Genomic DNA, 13,878 nt, shown 5'->3' on the forward strand with positions numbered 1-13,878 from the left:
TTGCACATAGGCCCCTATATCACCCCTGTTGTGGGCAAGGTGAGCTCCTCAGCCCATGGCTCACACATCACCGAGGGGCTAGTGGCAAGCAAAGACCATTTTCCCACTGCCACCCCATGGAGGAGCAGCCATGTGGCTATGCTAGGAATCGTCTCTTACAAATTTATACAATTTAATACTGAGCACAGCATGTCTAACAAGGCTGGCGAGAAACAACCATCTCTGATAGTGGGGGCTCGGTGTGAGAAGGATGAAAATCAGTATTTGGCCATTATAACCGTCTAACTTGGACATGAGCAGGTGTCCACTAGATAGAAGAGCCCACGCTGGTTTGAGTTTGCCTCCTGGGCTGCTGCCTTCATCTGTAACCAAGGGCTGGAGGTGGGGTGGGCAGTGTTGGGCTTATCAGGCAGCCAGCTCAGCACCTGAGGCCGTGTTTTCCTGTCTGTTGCTTTTCTTCACCTTTCACTGTGTCAATGAAATGAAAATGCCAAGAACAGTACCTGGGGTGGTTCCTCACTGGGTCTTAGTCTGTTTTCCATGGGAAGATAGGCTTCAGTTGAGAGCTGTTGTCCTGAACAGCATGTTACAAGAAAGACTGCATCACAAAGACGTTTTATGCACAGAAGCACTTCTTTTGAGCAGATTTTTTTTTTTTTTTTTTAAATAAACTAAATAAAAGGCTCCTCATTCCTTCCAAGCTTCCAGGAACTAAACAATTGAACACAAGGTAGTGGTGTATTTTTTTTTCCAGTTGCTTATAAATATAATTTATTACCTGTTTAAAAATTCTTTCTTACACTTTGTACATGTCAGGCTGACAGAATAAATGCAGGCATTTACAAACAGAGGGAAGGAGAAAAAGGGAGGGGGGTAAGAGGCACACTCAGAACTAGTAAACCACACCTCCACTGTACAGCAATACAAATAATGCAATGGCTAGCACTTCTCTGGTAGTAAGTCTTTAGAAAAGGAGTTGCATAGAAGATACAGCAATAGGGAAATCAAAACCAAAATAGTTCTCCATGTCTGAGTAGCAAAGAAAACAAATCCCACAAACCCTGGCAGAGCTGCAAAGCTGAGACACGTGAACAGGAGGGAGAAACGTAATACATCTCGGCCTGGGCCGCACAGGCTTGGTATTTGTTATGGGCCCTCCTTCCATGCTTTAGAAAGGTACCAAAAGTATAGTCGTTGTACTCTTCAACGTTAACAGACAGAACATATGTTAGCAAACGAGTTGACCACACAGGTGTACTGAAATGCTAATGCCATAACTTCTCAACTGTGTTATTCACCCTGCTTAGAAGCAGGGTATGGACTCTTTGGGGGTGTTTTTGCAAGATCAATGGGAGAAGACCGTTTTGCTCCTCTTTCTTTCTAATTTTGTTTACTTTCCAGACTGATTTTGCTTTTTATTCCTATTGTTTAAGCTCTCAAAATTTACTGGCAAGCTGTAGCAAGAGCCAGCTGGCAGCAACCAAAGAGGCCGTGCAAGCTTTTCTCATCTATGGGCTATTGTCCCACCAGCTGCAAGCCAGCAGCTGGAGACCAGTGCGTGAGCCCTCAGAGAAGCACCTCACCACTGCGGGATGTCCCTGCGTGATTACACGTGACATCCTGCTTCTTCACGGCCTTCCAGAAGCTACTTGCCTGCCATGGCTACGGGATGCTCGTGGAGAAAAGGCCTTGGGTACAGTGCACACAACAATTAGTTTCTTTATAAACAGCCGAGGGGACTAAACCACTATTAAATACATTTAACCAGCATCACGGAAAATGTGACATACCTATTCAGTGATAGAGGTTAGTGGGAACTCTGAATTATCATTGCTTTTTTGTACAGTCGGAGCTTATCTAAGGACTTCCAGATAAAGGGATTTTTCAGATTTCAGGGAACAGGTGCCAAGCTTAAAGGACAAGTAAGTAAATAAACTGCATGATCCTCTTTCAAGCAAGGAGCTTGACCTACCAAACTTGAGGGCTCATTTCTGTGGCTTTGGTTCAAATCCAACTCTATTTCTTTGCCAGTTTTCACACTGTTGGCTCTTACAGCACTGCCTAAATGACTTTGCAGTGATGATACCGCACTGAATTTTCACCTTCACAAGAAAAAGGAGTTCATAAGAGGATGCCCACAACCCACATCAGAGCTAAAAGCCTCCAGCAGTAGGTGTCCTTTATTTTCTCTTCTCTCTGTATGTATATATATTATACACATACACACACTTTGCATTTCTCTGAGAATCCCATGACAAAGAATGTCAAAGATACATGCTTCAGCATTTAAAAACCTGCAGTGCAGCTAAATTTATGAACTCAAGCTTTAACACACAAGCTAGGAATGGATTGTGGTGGTGACTCCAAAGTCAATACCTCGTTGGAGCCCTTGTGGGAGAAGGGCCAAAGGTTTGGTTTTCATCTCTGCACCACCTGATATTAAGCAAGCCAGCCTGCAAACAATTAGTCACTCTGGGGCCAGATGAGAGCCAGAGTGATACTTGAAAGGACTTCTGAACAGTTGACAACAGTAAGATAGTTGACAAAGTGCCCTGGCCACGGGAGCAAAAAAATCAACAGTATCATCTTGTTTAAAATTAACCTCAGGGCTGCGGTACCTACTTGGCTAGAGCATACAATGGTCTAAAGGTCCCCCCGCCCCTCCCTGCCCCATTCCACCCCACCCCCCAAAACAAGAAGAAAAGGAAAACCCAAAAGAAACTATTTTAGGTAGCAATACGAGACATTAGGACACTGTCCACAATGACGGGCTTACAGCATGTAAATACATTTATTCTATATGTAAGCAACAGAAATAGCAAGAAACCCAAGTAACAGACATGTTTTGCTCTGTGCGCATCCCAGACTCCAACATGTCTCATGAGTGTCTGCATTTCTGTCAGCGATTCAGAAAAGAGTCTTAGTCTCCCATGGAAGCAAATCTTGACACAAGAGACCCTCACTGCCTTAAAACTTTCAGGAGTCATTAAACAGTACGTAGGTCTTGCACTGTTTGGTGTGATACAATGGATTGCCTGTGATCGCTTTTTTTTTTTTTTTAAACAAAACAAAACAAAAAAAAACAAACCCAAACTTACCCAATACACTGACTGCCACCTTTACAAGAACACAACACAAGAAGAACTGAAGAAAATCAGGTGAAAAGGACTGCCTCCAATAGTGTCTCTAACTCAGAAATCAAAGGTTTTTCTCGAAGTCAGTAGATATTTTATATATATTTATAATATATATATATTATTTATATCACTAGCAATCAACATGTAACGAAGAGATGGTGTGAAGAGCAGCAAAACTGCTCCAGCACGCAACCGAGGGTGGACAACCAAAAGGCTAAGCACTTAAAAAAAGTAGCGACAACTGGAGGATACGAAGCCTGCAGTCATTTTCTAACCCAAACGTGCTCACCTGACACAGAAAAAAAACATTGTGATAACTCGCAGGAGCTGGTCCTGTCTGCCAAACCGCTGGGCTGTTTGGCAGAGCCGTCCCAGGGGAAGCCCTTCTTGCCGGGACGATGTTTCTCTGGCCAACGAAGCCGTGGTCGCGATCGGGCGCTGCCCCACGAGATGGCAGTGTGTCCACGCACTTCAGGCAGAGGGACCACCAAAAAGCATCGCCAGCACGGCTGGCTGGCCCTGCTCCCCTCTCTCTTTTCTTGGGGGGGACACCAAGGGGGTCCAGAGCTCCGTCCCAAAGCCCTCTCCCCAGCTGCGCGACCTGCCAAGAGGCTTGGCCGCAGAAGAAATTGCAAAAGAAGAAGAATGAGTGCGGGGAGCTTTAGCTGGGGTGGGAGCTCATGCGAGCAGCGATGGCAGAGCTGCTGTGATGAGATGTGGATCTGCAGAGGGACCAAGGGACAGCTCGCGTGGTCCCTGAAAAGTCTGATGGAACAGGGGAGGGAGAAACTGTCTCGGGACAAAAGTGGGCAAGGGAAGGTTTCTGAGCAGATGGGATGGAAGAAGACCAGTGCCATCTCCAATGCCATGCCCTGTGGATACTCCTCCCTCCATATAAATCCCTTTTAGAGCAACAGAAGGATAATGCCCCAGATTCCAAATATTTTAAGAATATTAGTCATCAATTTCCCTTGAAGAGTGTCTTGGGGGCGGGATAGGTCAGATAGCTGGCAAAAGGAGCATCGTCTTGAAGTGACACAGTTAGCTATGGGACACGTCTCTGCAAGGCCCTAGGGAGAAGGGTGCACATGTTTCCCACCTAGCAAAATAACACGGTGTACACATGGGGTACAAGTGATTCTGGATGCCAGGTGACAGACTGAGACGGAAAGAGATGAAAGTTAAGATCATGAAGAATGCACAGGAACGATGAAGAAGCACGCACTAAATACAAGTAGTTCCACCTGAACAGGGCGCACGAGGGAGAAGAGCTAAGACCTGGAACCATATTATCACTCCAAGATGGGTAAAAAGCTGCAGGAAAAGGGCAGAGCTGGAAGCCCCAGTTGAAGCCTCCTGAAGCTGAAAGCAAGATTTGCATTAGCATTGCAGAGCGCTGCATTAGCTGCCCAAGGTGAAAAACAAAATAGATGTTTGTGGCAAGGATGCCCTTGGCATCTCCGTGTTCACAGAAGGAGGGGATTGCACAGGCAAAATGTGCAACTTTCAACTGATGTGGAAAGTTAAAATTTATGTCCTCTGGTCCCTGGATTTGACTGGAAGTCTGGTTTGCTAGCTGCTGGGTAACTGCTGAGAAAAAGAGTGCTTTGTGAACACTGCCCAGTGTGTAATGAAAGCACCGCTGGTGTCAGGGAGCTGAGAAATTAAAAACAAAACATCCCAAGCCTATGGAAATGTCAAACGGGAGAAAGGTCAGATGAAATTTTCCTTTCATTTTGACCAATGACATTTTCAAAGTTACCTTTAAAGGCGCAGTTTTGAAAGCCTTGGGAAAAGCAAACAAACAGACACACACAAAATGACAAAAAAAAAAAAAAAAATCCTAAAACAAAATGCAGCAGCTCAGGTCTGAGGAAGAACACGAAGTGGGAACACGTGTGGAGGGGATGGGCTGGGGAAGAAAGTGGACAGAGGACAACCAGGGCTGGCAGTACAAGCACTGTGATGTGATTTGCTGTGCTGTACTATGTAGTCAGTCCTTTCACGGAGCAGAAAATGAAATACGTTTGCAGTGACAACTGATAGAAACAGTAGGGAGCTCCTTTTGCCAAGCTCCCGTATCACCTGCGTGTGGTGGACGTGGCAGAGGGACGAACGCTCCTGGTGGGATAATACAGAAGACGTACGGAGGCCACGCTGAGCACACAAATTGGGTGTTGAGCATCAGCACCTCCATACGTTGCATGCCTTTGTCTGTACCAGTGGGCTCTGTATTTGGACAGGGAGGGTGGATGGGGCCAAGCAAGACATCGCAGCCACTTAGGGCCAGGGCTGCGTCCAGGACAGAAGATTGGGGTGGTGCCAAACGTCCCAGCCAGCTGCAGGGAGGTGCACGGGGCCAGAGCTCAGTGACTTCAGTGAAGCATCACCATTTTGCACCGCCTTTGCGGCAGGCATTGAGCACAGCAAAGACACCACGGGGTGAGCGACCCCTGTTGTGGCAGAAGACTTTGGAGGATGGCTGGAGAAAGGAAGGACAGACAGCGTACAGAGGTCTTGTAGCGTCTTAGAAGGCCTTCAGGAAGGGGATAACAGGCTCAATAAAAATGGGAACAACTCATCCTGCTGCTGACAGAACTACAAATAAAGTAATAATGATAATAATAATAATCATTATAATCCTTGCACTAGATACTAATTAGTAAATAATTATCATAGCAAATGCTCTTTTTTATTTTTATTTTTTTCTGGGTTTCTTTCCCCACCCCCCCCACCCCCTCCCAACTACTCGGAATTGCATATCTGGCTCCACCATATCACAAAGGGGTAGAAAGGGTCTGGTTACACTTTGAATTGAGAAAAATTGACTCCTATCCTACAGTCCCCACTGCCCTACAGCCATTTTCCACAAAAGCTCAGTGGGGCTCCCTCGGGGAGGGATGGGAACGGTACATGTGTTCCTGCTTAGCACCCAGAGTACCTGCTTTCCAGATGCACACCTCTTAAACACAGATTATTTTTTTCTTTCTTTTTCTTTTTTTTTTTCTTTTTCTTTTTTTTTTTTTTTAAGGTAGGTCTAGGAAACAGAATGATGACAGGAGGATCATTGTGAGACAATCGATGCGTGGAATTGTAGCCAAAATCTGAATTCACCAGAAACCAATAATCTGAAATAGCCACAACCAACTGTCCACAGCCTTGTCTAGAATGGCTTTAAACAAAAAATATAAAGAGCCATGGACAGTCTCCTTACCCCTGTCCAGAATTTGATGTAAACAACATCCATAGAAACTGGGATTGTTAAGAAAGTTTATCCATATATCTGGATAGCAATAAAAAGCGTTTCCTAGGAAACTGTAAAATCCTGTACCAAGCAGTGTACAGCCAAGCCAAGAGGAACATTAGGTTGATTTATATTTTCAAGGTACAACTTTGCATGATTTCTCTTAGATCCTGTGATAATGTACAAGGAGAGCACATGTGAAGGTCAGGGCTGTATATTTTTTTTTCTGTTTGTTTGCTTGCTTTCTTCTCTGAAATGTCTCTTGTATAACTCATTGGTCTGGGTTTTCATTTCAATTTTCGTTTGCAATAACAGGGCTTTACCGCTCCCTGTGTCTGTCCTTCCTGTTCACGCCAAGGCTGCATCAGTAATTTCCTTCTGCTGCCAGAGAAACCACGGTTTCGTGTCTTCCCATTTCTTCCAGGACTGCTGCCAGCATGCTCAGGTTGCCATCGGGGAAATTCTGGGCTTCCCAGAGATCCAGGATCACCCCAGTGGGACTCGATTTTGTAGCAAAATAATTTAGGTACCTGCAACAGGCCAAAAGGAGACTTGTTTTTATTTTTTTCAGCTGCATGAATTTATACCCAGGTTCGTCCAGGTTCAGACCATCCCCAGCACTGTCAAGGTGCTCATCCCCTGTGGGATCACTCCGACCAGCCTGTAGGTGTCACTCAGCTCCATGGGGCATTTTTGGGGCCCCTCTGGCACACACCTCCAAGGGAGTTTAGCTTGACCCTGCTCACCTGTCCAGTTTCAGCTTGTGGGCCAGCATTCTCCAGTCATGGCCCCTGGTCTGGGGCGCGTCCAGGCTGCTGCAGAGCTTCTGCCGGATCGGGAGGGGGATGCTGAATGCGTTGGGGCCAACTATCGTGGTGATGGTGCCTGCTGAGTCCATGACGGGGTAATCGATGCCAGTTGGCTCCTGAGGGTGGAAAGAAGGAAAAAAAGAAACACACAACAACACCAAAACAACAACACCGAGAACCAACAACACCAAAACAAAACAAAAATAACAAAAAACCTCCAGCAGTTTTGGGCTGAATGCAGAAACAATTACAGAAGTGTCTCCTCTAAGACTTATTGCTTTCACTTGCATTAGAGGGGCAGCGCTCTGTCACTCAAGCATCTATGTTAGCAGAAAAAGAGAAATATTTATAGTCAGCTTAGGGTAGACAGCAAATTTGTATTTTATTTTAATTTTTGAGGGCAAAGATTACTGTAGCTAGACAGCATTGTGCCTGGCTTAATTAATCACTTTCTGGAAATAAAGATCAAGCACTTTGACATGTTTCAGAGCAAATTACTACCACCAGGGCAGAACTGAACTTTCCTGGCTAGGGTGAAAAAATAACCTCTCAGAGGTCAACGAGAGCTGGTTAATTATTTGGGGCAGAAGCCTGGAAAAAGAGGCAGGAGTGATTTGCTCTCCTTCCACAGCTCCTATTTATATTTGCAGTTTCTCTCATTTGCAGTGTGACCAGCCTGAGGTGATGCTGGCAGAAACAGGGGAAGCAGCTTTGTCCCTGCCTCTGCTGGAGGGAAGCAAAATACTCGTCCTTAAATGTCAATTTGTTTGTTCCTCCTTGAGCTGTCTGGCTGTTTCGTGGCAAACTGGCTTCTGGGAAGGCACCATAAAACCTGAAACCATCTCAAAATCAGGCAATGCCCTGCCTTGCAAGCTGGCCTGGCCATTTCAGGCCATGAGCTGTCCTCCTCCTCCTCCTCCAGCAGCAGGGGCTGCCCAGGAGCTGGCACAAGGACACAGATGCCACCACAGCTGCCTCTAGACTCACCTGTGCTGGTGGGTCAGTGGCTGCAGCTACAGGGTGGTGGATGTTAGCATTACAGGCAGTCCACCTTCCCTTTTTATTCCTGGCCACGGCATGTAACTGACACATTAAGACACTGTAGTGGTGACCTAGGCACCAGAAGAAACCGTGAGGAGCCACAGTTAAGTTTCCTAATGCTTTTCCAGGTGATTTCTGCCATCAAACAAGCTGAGATTTTGTGGCTTTTATTTTATTTTATTTTATTTTATTTTATTTTATTTTATTTTATTTTATTTTATTTTATTTTATTTTATTTTATTTTATTTTATTTTATTTTATTTTATTTTAATTATTTTTTTTGTAGAAGTTGACCCAATCGTGCTTACCAGCCCTTAGCAGCCCTAGGTCCTCATTTGGGCTTGGGAATGTCAGTTGGTGTCAATCACAAGGAGCGATTTTACAATGGACAGCCTTGATAACAGCAGTGTTATTCCCTCCCTCTATTCATCCCTGATGGATGCGATCACAGCACAAGACAAGAATATTATCCCGTTTCCCCTGAATCTATTACCAGGCCCTATTACACAGAAGCAGCTGAAGATGATTATAGTCTGTATTTGCATTTCATTAAAGTTACTCTCAGTTCTTTCTCTTCTCTGTTAGGTTAAATTAGAGATTACCTCAATGCAGCACTTATTACAATAATTGTTTATGATACTTGTTTTACCATCTGTCTTTAATGCTGTGTTGTCCCCAGCTGAATATGTAGCTTTACACCCAATAACCAAGCAGATGTTATGGGTAATGACACACACCGCTGGGGCCCTAAACCACCAGTAACTTTTGTCTGTCACCTCCCAGCCCTTCCCCAGTCCGTAGCCACCGAGGTGCCGGTGCTGCAGGATGAACTACTCCAACTGGGTGGTAAGGATGCCTCCTCTGCTATCTCCCCTGGCAACTCATTTTCAAAGGGATTTGGAGACAGAGATGAAAATAAATTAGGAAGGTAAACAGAAGCGATAAAAGATGAGGATGTGATCTAGGTTTGCTGTGGGAGGTGGTTTAAATTCCCAAATGCATTTTGCCTAACACTAAATCTTTATAAAGAGAAGGGAACAGCCTTCGAGCAGGGTGAATGAGCTTTTGGGCCCTGGGGCAGTTTATAATGCAATACTCTTCCGTTTCTCTGTGTTGGCCCAGTAGCAGCTAAGGGATGATGGTGACCTCAAAATCAAGGCAGCACCCAGGAGGTACCAGGCACAAAAGCCACCAGCACACCCACTGGAGTCGGTGCTGCTTCACACCTGAATGCATCACTATTTCTCATCTCTAAGCTCTGCTGCCCCAAGGAGCTAAAATTTTTCAGCTACGGTAAAGATGCTCCAAAACTTATGATCATTTTTCTACTGGAAAATGTCAGCCAGCAAAAGAAGAACTGTCAAAGATAATAGCCATGATTTGTAGCGGTAGCAAAGTCTGAGGGGAAAAGTCTGTTGCAAGTAGACCATCTGGTATTCCCTGTCCGGGAGCCAGGACCACACAGTGCTTTGTGAGAGGCGTTAGGGAGTGGTAGGCAAAGAGCTCCTCCACGCAGACACAGAAAGGGGGACTAGAAAGGAGACCTTCACTGCCTCCCTCCTTGAGGGGAGATGCTCCATGCCAGATGAGAGGCTACAGAGAGAAACTAAGGGAAAATGCAAGAGGAGATGTAAAGCGACAGCTTAATCCACCCCTTCTGTTTGTCTCAACAGTTGGGAAGAAAATGGGAAGTACAAACCAGGTAGCAATGGGCAGGGCTATACATCCTTAGCCCTCCCGTGCGTACACACTGATGTCTCTTACCTCTGAGACGGAGCAGTTCAGCTGGAAGATCTGCCCTTCTCCTTCGACTTGCCGCACGCAGAGTTTGCAGACCAGCTCCAGGGTATTGAGGCTGAACCTTTCCAGGGTGAAGGTGCAGTGCAGGTTCCTCTGGCACCCGCTCCAGATGTGGTAAAAAGAAATCTCCTGCAGGAGAAAATCAGGAAAAAAAAAAAAAAAAAGTTAAAAAAAAAAAGTCAAGGAGTCTTGTTTAATGATACTTAAATGACGTGTCATTTTCCACAATCCCTTTTCAGTCGAGGACTGGCTCAGCTCCCACATGGCCTTGAGAAGAGGGGCGTGGGGCACCTCGCAGGATCAGGGCACAGATGTTGTATGACTGGAGACTGTGAGCTCCATGCTACTGGCACTTCAGATGGTCCAGGGAAAAAATGTCCACACTCACTGTTTTTTTAAACTCACTGTTTTAATACAGTGACATGTGTCACTGTATTTCTTTATGCCTCTCCACTAGGATGCAACGTTTGTGATGCTCACCTGGTATTTAGCCAGCAGTTTGCTCTTCCAGAGAGAGTGGGCAATGTCATGGATGGACAAGCGGAGGTTGTGAGTGCTTCCCTTAAAATGCAAAGTTTTGGGTTCCTCCAAAAGCTGCCCACCCATCTGCCGCTCCAGCTGGAGGACCTCCTGTAGGACGGCAATAACAAGAAGAAAAGTGGTCAGGTTGTGTCAAGACAACATTAAGACATCAATGGTGGTCTGCTGATTCCTCAAGTCTGACTGCTGTGGTTGCTGTGCAGATGGCACATGGCGTTACATTTCCCTGTGACTTGCACTAGTGGATCTAAGGGTAATCTCTTTGTCCTCATCACACAACAGCAGCCCAGGAGAGGTACAGGCAGCATTGTCTCCTTTTGGAGACACACCGTTACCTGTCATGTCCAAAGCACAGCAATCTTAACTGCATGCGATTATACTGAATGCAAAGATTTTGCATACTGTTTGGATATGGAGATACATCCATCTTCTCCATTGCTCACCAAACTGGACGTCTAAAGCATTATTATTTTGCTTCAGGAAGTTCTTATTTGCATAGCTTCTGCTGATACGGGACCTGTGGATGCTGCTGGTCCTGCATCCGGCAGCCTCCTGGCAAGCTGCTCTGTGACAGATCCGTACAGACGCCTACTCTGAGACTCACCATTGAGCGGGATGGCATCAAAACAAGAGCAAGACATGGTGACATAGCGTTCTGTACATACAAATACATAGGTTCAGGGTTACCGAGATATTGATTGTGTAATTAAAACCTAGTAAGCCAAGAGCCTGGTCATTTTCTGCAGCTAAAAATAAAGACATGCCTCTAACTAACGAGACCACAGTGGACTGTTGTCTACAGAGAAACAGCCTAATTGTAATCCACGTGGAAGGAGCCAGTACAAAGGCACCTACATGAGCTTCATTAGAAACAAACACTGCCAAACTCAGTCATATTTAATTACGAGAGCCAGCCAAACAAGCAGTCTCACACAGCCAAAGCCAATCACATACAGAGTGAACACACGCAAGGAGCACACGGGCACACAAAACCGGGATGCTAGCCCAGGCTAACTAAAGGAGCCTCTGATTTAGCTAAGGGTGAGACAAGCTACTCTTGATCACGTTTGGCATCTAGTTAGCATAAAAGAAAAGCCTACATCCCCAGTGAGCCTGGTACCTGAGAGATCCCAAAGCTAAAACGATGTTTGCTTATCAGCCATCAGAGGCAAAGAGAGAGAATCAGGAAACCTTTTAGATTAAGGCTACGCCAATGAGTCAATTCCAGTGCCCCCTAATTACCTCGTCAAGACGTCTAAAGAGCAATCGATAGCAATTATCTGATTACTGTAGATCTTCATTATGTCCAAATTACCTCCCTGGAATGACCAGAAGGCTGGCGGCACTGTGTGCACTAATTGCCGGCTCCCGCTCTCCACCCGCGGCCGGCCTCGGGGCTGTGCTGCCATGGGGACAAATATCTCAGCATCGCAGGTCCGGCTGCCTGGTGTCAGTATCCTATCATCAGTAGCCACTCTGGTTCACCGTAACCTCTCCGACTGGAAGCCCACGCTTCTCCCATGCTGCTAGGCTAATTAATTCAGGTTTAATTTGGAGCCACCGTCACCATTCCCAAGGCCCCTAAGACCTGCTGGTGAGCTCGAGCCATACGGTGTTTTATTTAGAGCAGTGCTCATCCTCTTGGCTGGCACCTCCATTTCCCTCGTGAGCCGAAAGCTGACCTGAGCATCACTCATCCCATGCTGTGGTGGCTCCTGCCACCCTTCCCATCGCCTCTTGCCTCCCCTGTGAGCCAGGACTTGTGCCCTGTGCTCTTCCTGGGAGAGAGAACTGCACAAGACATTGCTCCCTCAACAGCAGCATTGACACAGCCACGGCCTGTATTTGGAAACAGCTTCCTCATTAACAGAGCACAAGCATGCACCAAAAAAAGGCATCTTTGTTAGAGGAACGAATATGCATTAAGTAACTGAGAGAAGATGACATGTCTGTTAGGATTAGTTTTTTTTTTTTGGAGAACTGTTACTGCACAGCATGAAGCAGGCTGGGGGAAGCCATCCTGCTAGAGCCTAAATAATTCACCTACCCCTGGTATGCCTGGCTGCTCAGCCACCACACCCAGCTCAGACACCTCCATCTCAAAGCCATATGTGAATAAATAGATGGGAATAAATCAGCAAGATTTCTTAGTAACTATGACATTATTAATTTGTTTACAACAAACTAGTTAGAGCATCCCCCTTTGAGTGCCTTACAAAAGAGGATAATGCTTTGGGACATCACCACCCTCACTCTTCCCCAAAAAGAACTTTTTTGAGCATCCCATCCGGGCATCACAGTCTACAGCTTGGGTTTCCACAGGGCCACAGTGCTGGGGCTATCCACCTTCCCAACCCCAGCAAACCAACCAAGCCTCTCCCACAATAACCCTGACATTATTTACACCAAGTCTTTGCACTTCCTGGCTGCACTGTGAGCCCCGGTGGTTCGGCAGTGAACTGTTACTCTGCACAATCAGAGGGTAAAGCCTGTGCAATAAATGCAGTGTTTTATATACAGCAACTGCTTGTCTTTCTTGGGTGGCTTGCTAGGACCCATTCAGCATATGGCACGCTCACTCCTAGCTGTAAATAACAACAGAATGCATTCAGTTGCCTATTAGAATAAATGCATAATGATGAGCAACATCTCACACTGCTTCCCGTTCCCTGGCCTTGCCTTGCCCAGGGCAGCCCCCTTTGCACACCTTGCCCTCCATGGGCCAGCAGCTTGCCTAGTGCAGGCAGCTCCCTCACCTGGTAAGCCTGGTGGACAGCTAAAAACATCACACCCTACAGGTTGCTGTGAAGAAATTGAACTTCATCCCAGCCAAAACCATCAGCATGCTCAACCCTTTCACCTAGAACTGGCTTACTACATTTGGTTTTAACTTCCACCTTCCCCAAACGTTTTATTTCCAGAAAAAATGTAAGTTATAGCTTCAAAACACTTTATGGCCAGCAAGTAGAATCACATAATGGTTTGGGTTGGCAGGGACCTTAAAGACCACCCAGTTCCAGCCCCCTGCCATGGGCAGGGACACCTCCCACCAGCCCAGGTTGCCCAAAGCCCCATCCAGCCTGGCCTTGAACACCTCCAGGGATGGGGCAGCCACAGCTTCTCTGGGCAGCCTGTTTGACTGCCTCATCACCCTCAGGGTAAAGAATTTCTTCCTTATATCTAATTTAAATCTCCCCTCTTTACAGTTTAAAGACATTCCCCCTTTTCCTATCCCTGCACCCCCTGACAGAGTCCCTGCCCAGCTCTCCTGGAGGCCCCCTTTAGGCACTGGAAGAGTAAGGTCTCC

The 13,878-nt window shown here is 46.2% G+C and overlaps 1 protein-coding gene across 5 annotated transcripts in view; it reads right to left on the minus strand.

The window, feature by feature from the left end:
* Positions 1-741: 741 nt before the first annotated feature.
* Positions 742-13,878, minus strand: part of UNC5C (unc-5 netrin receptor C) — a 246,798-nt gene continuing 233,661 nt past the window's right edge. For all 5 annotated transcript variants that reach the window (XM_068681763.1, XM_068681762.1, XM_068681760.1 and 2 more), the window contains 4 exons: positions 10,512-10,661; positions 9,996-10,160; positions 7,128-7,306; positions 742-6,911 (listed from right to left, as the gene is read on the minus strand). In XM_068681763.1, the coding sequence (XP_068537864.1) occupies positions 6,746-6,911; positions 7,128-7,306; positions 9,996-10,160; positions 10,512-10,661 (660 nt within the window). In that variant the 3' untranslated portion in view covers positions 742-6,745. The remainder of the gene's footprint in view (positions 6,912-7,127; positions 7,307-9,995; positions 10,161-10,511; positions 10,662-13,878) is intronic.

Source organism: Anas acuta, chromosome 4 (genome assembly GCF_963932015.1).
Source record: "Anas acuta chromosome 4, bAnaAcu1.1, whole genome shotgun sequence".
Classification (NCBI taxonomy): Eukaryota; Metazoa; Chordata; class Aves; order Anseriformes; family Anatidae; genus Anas; species Anas acuta.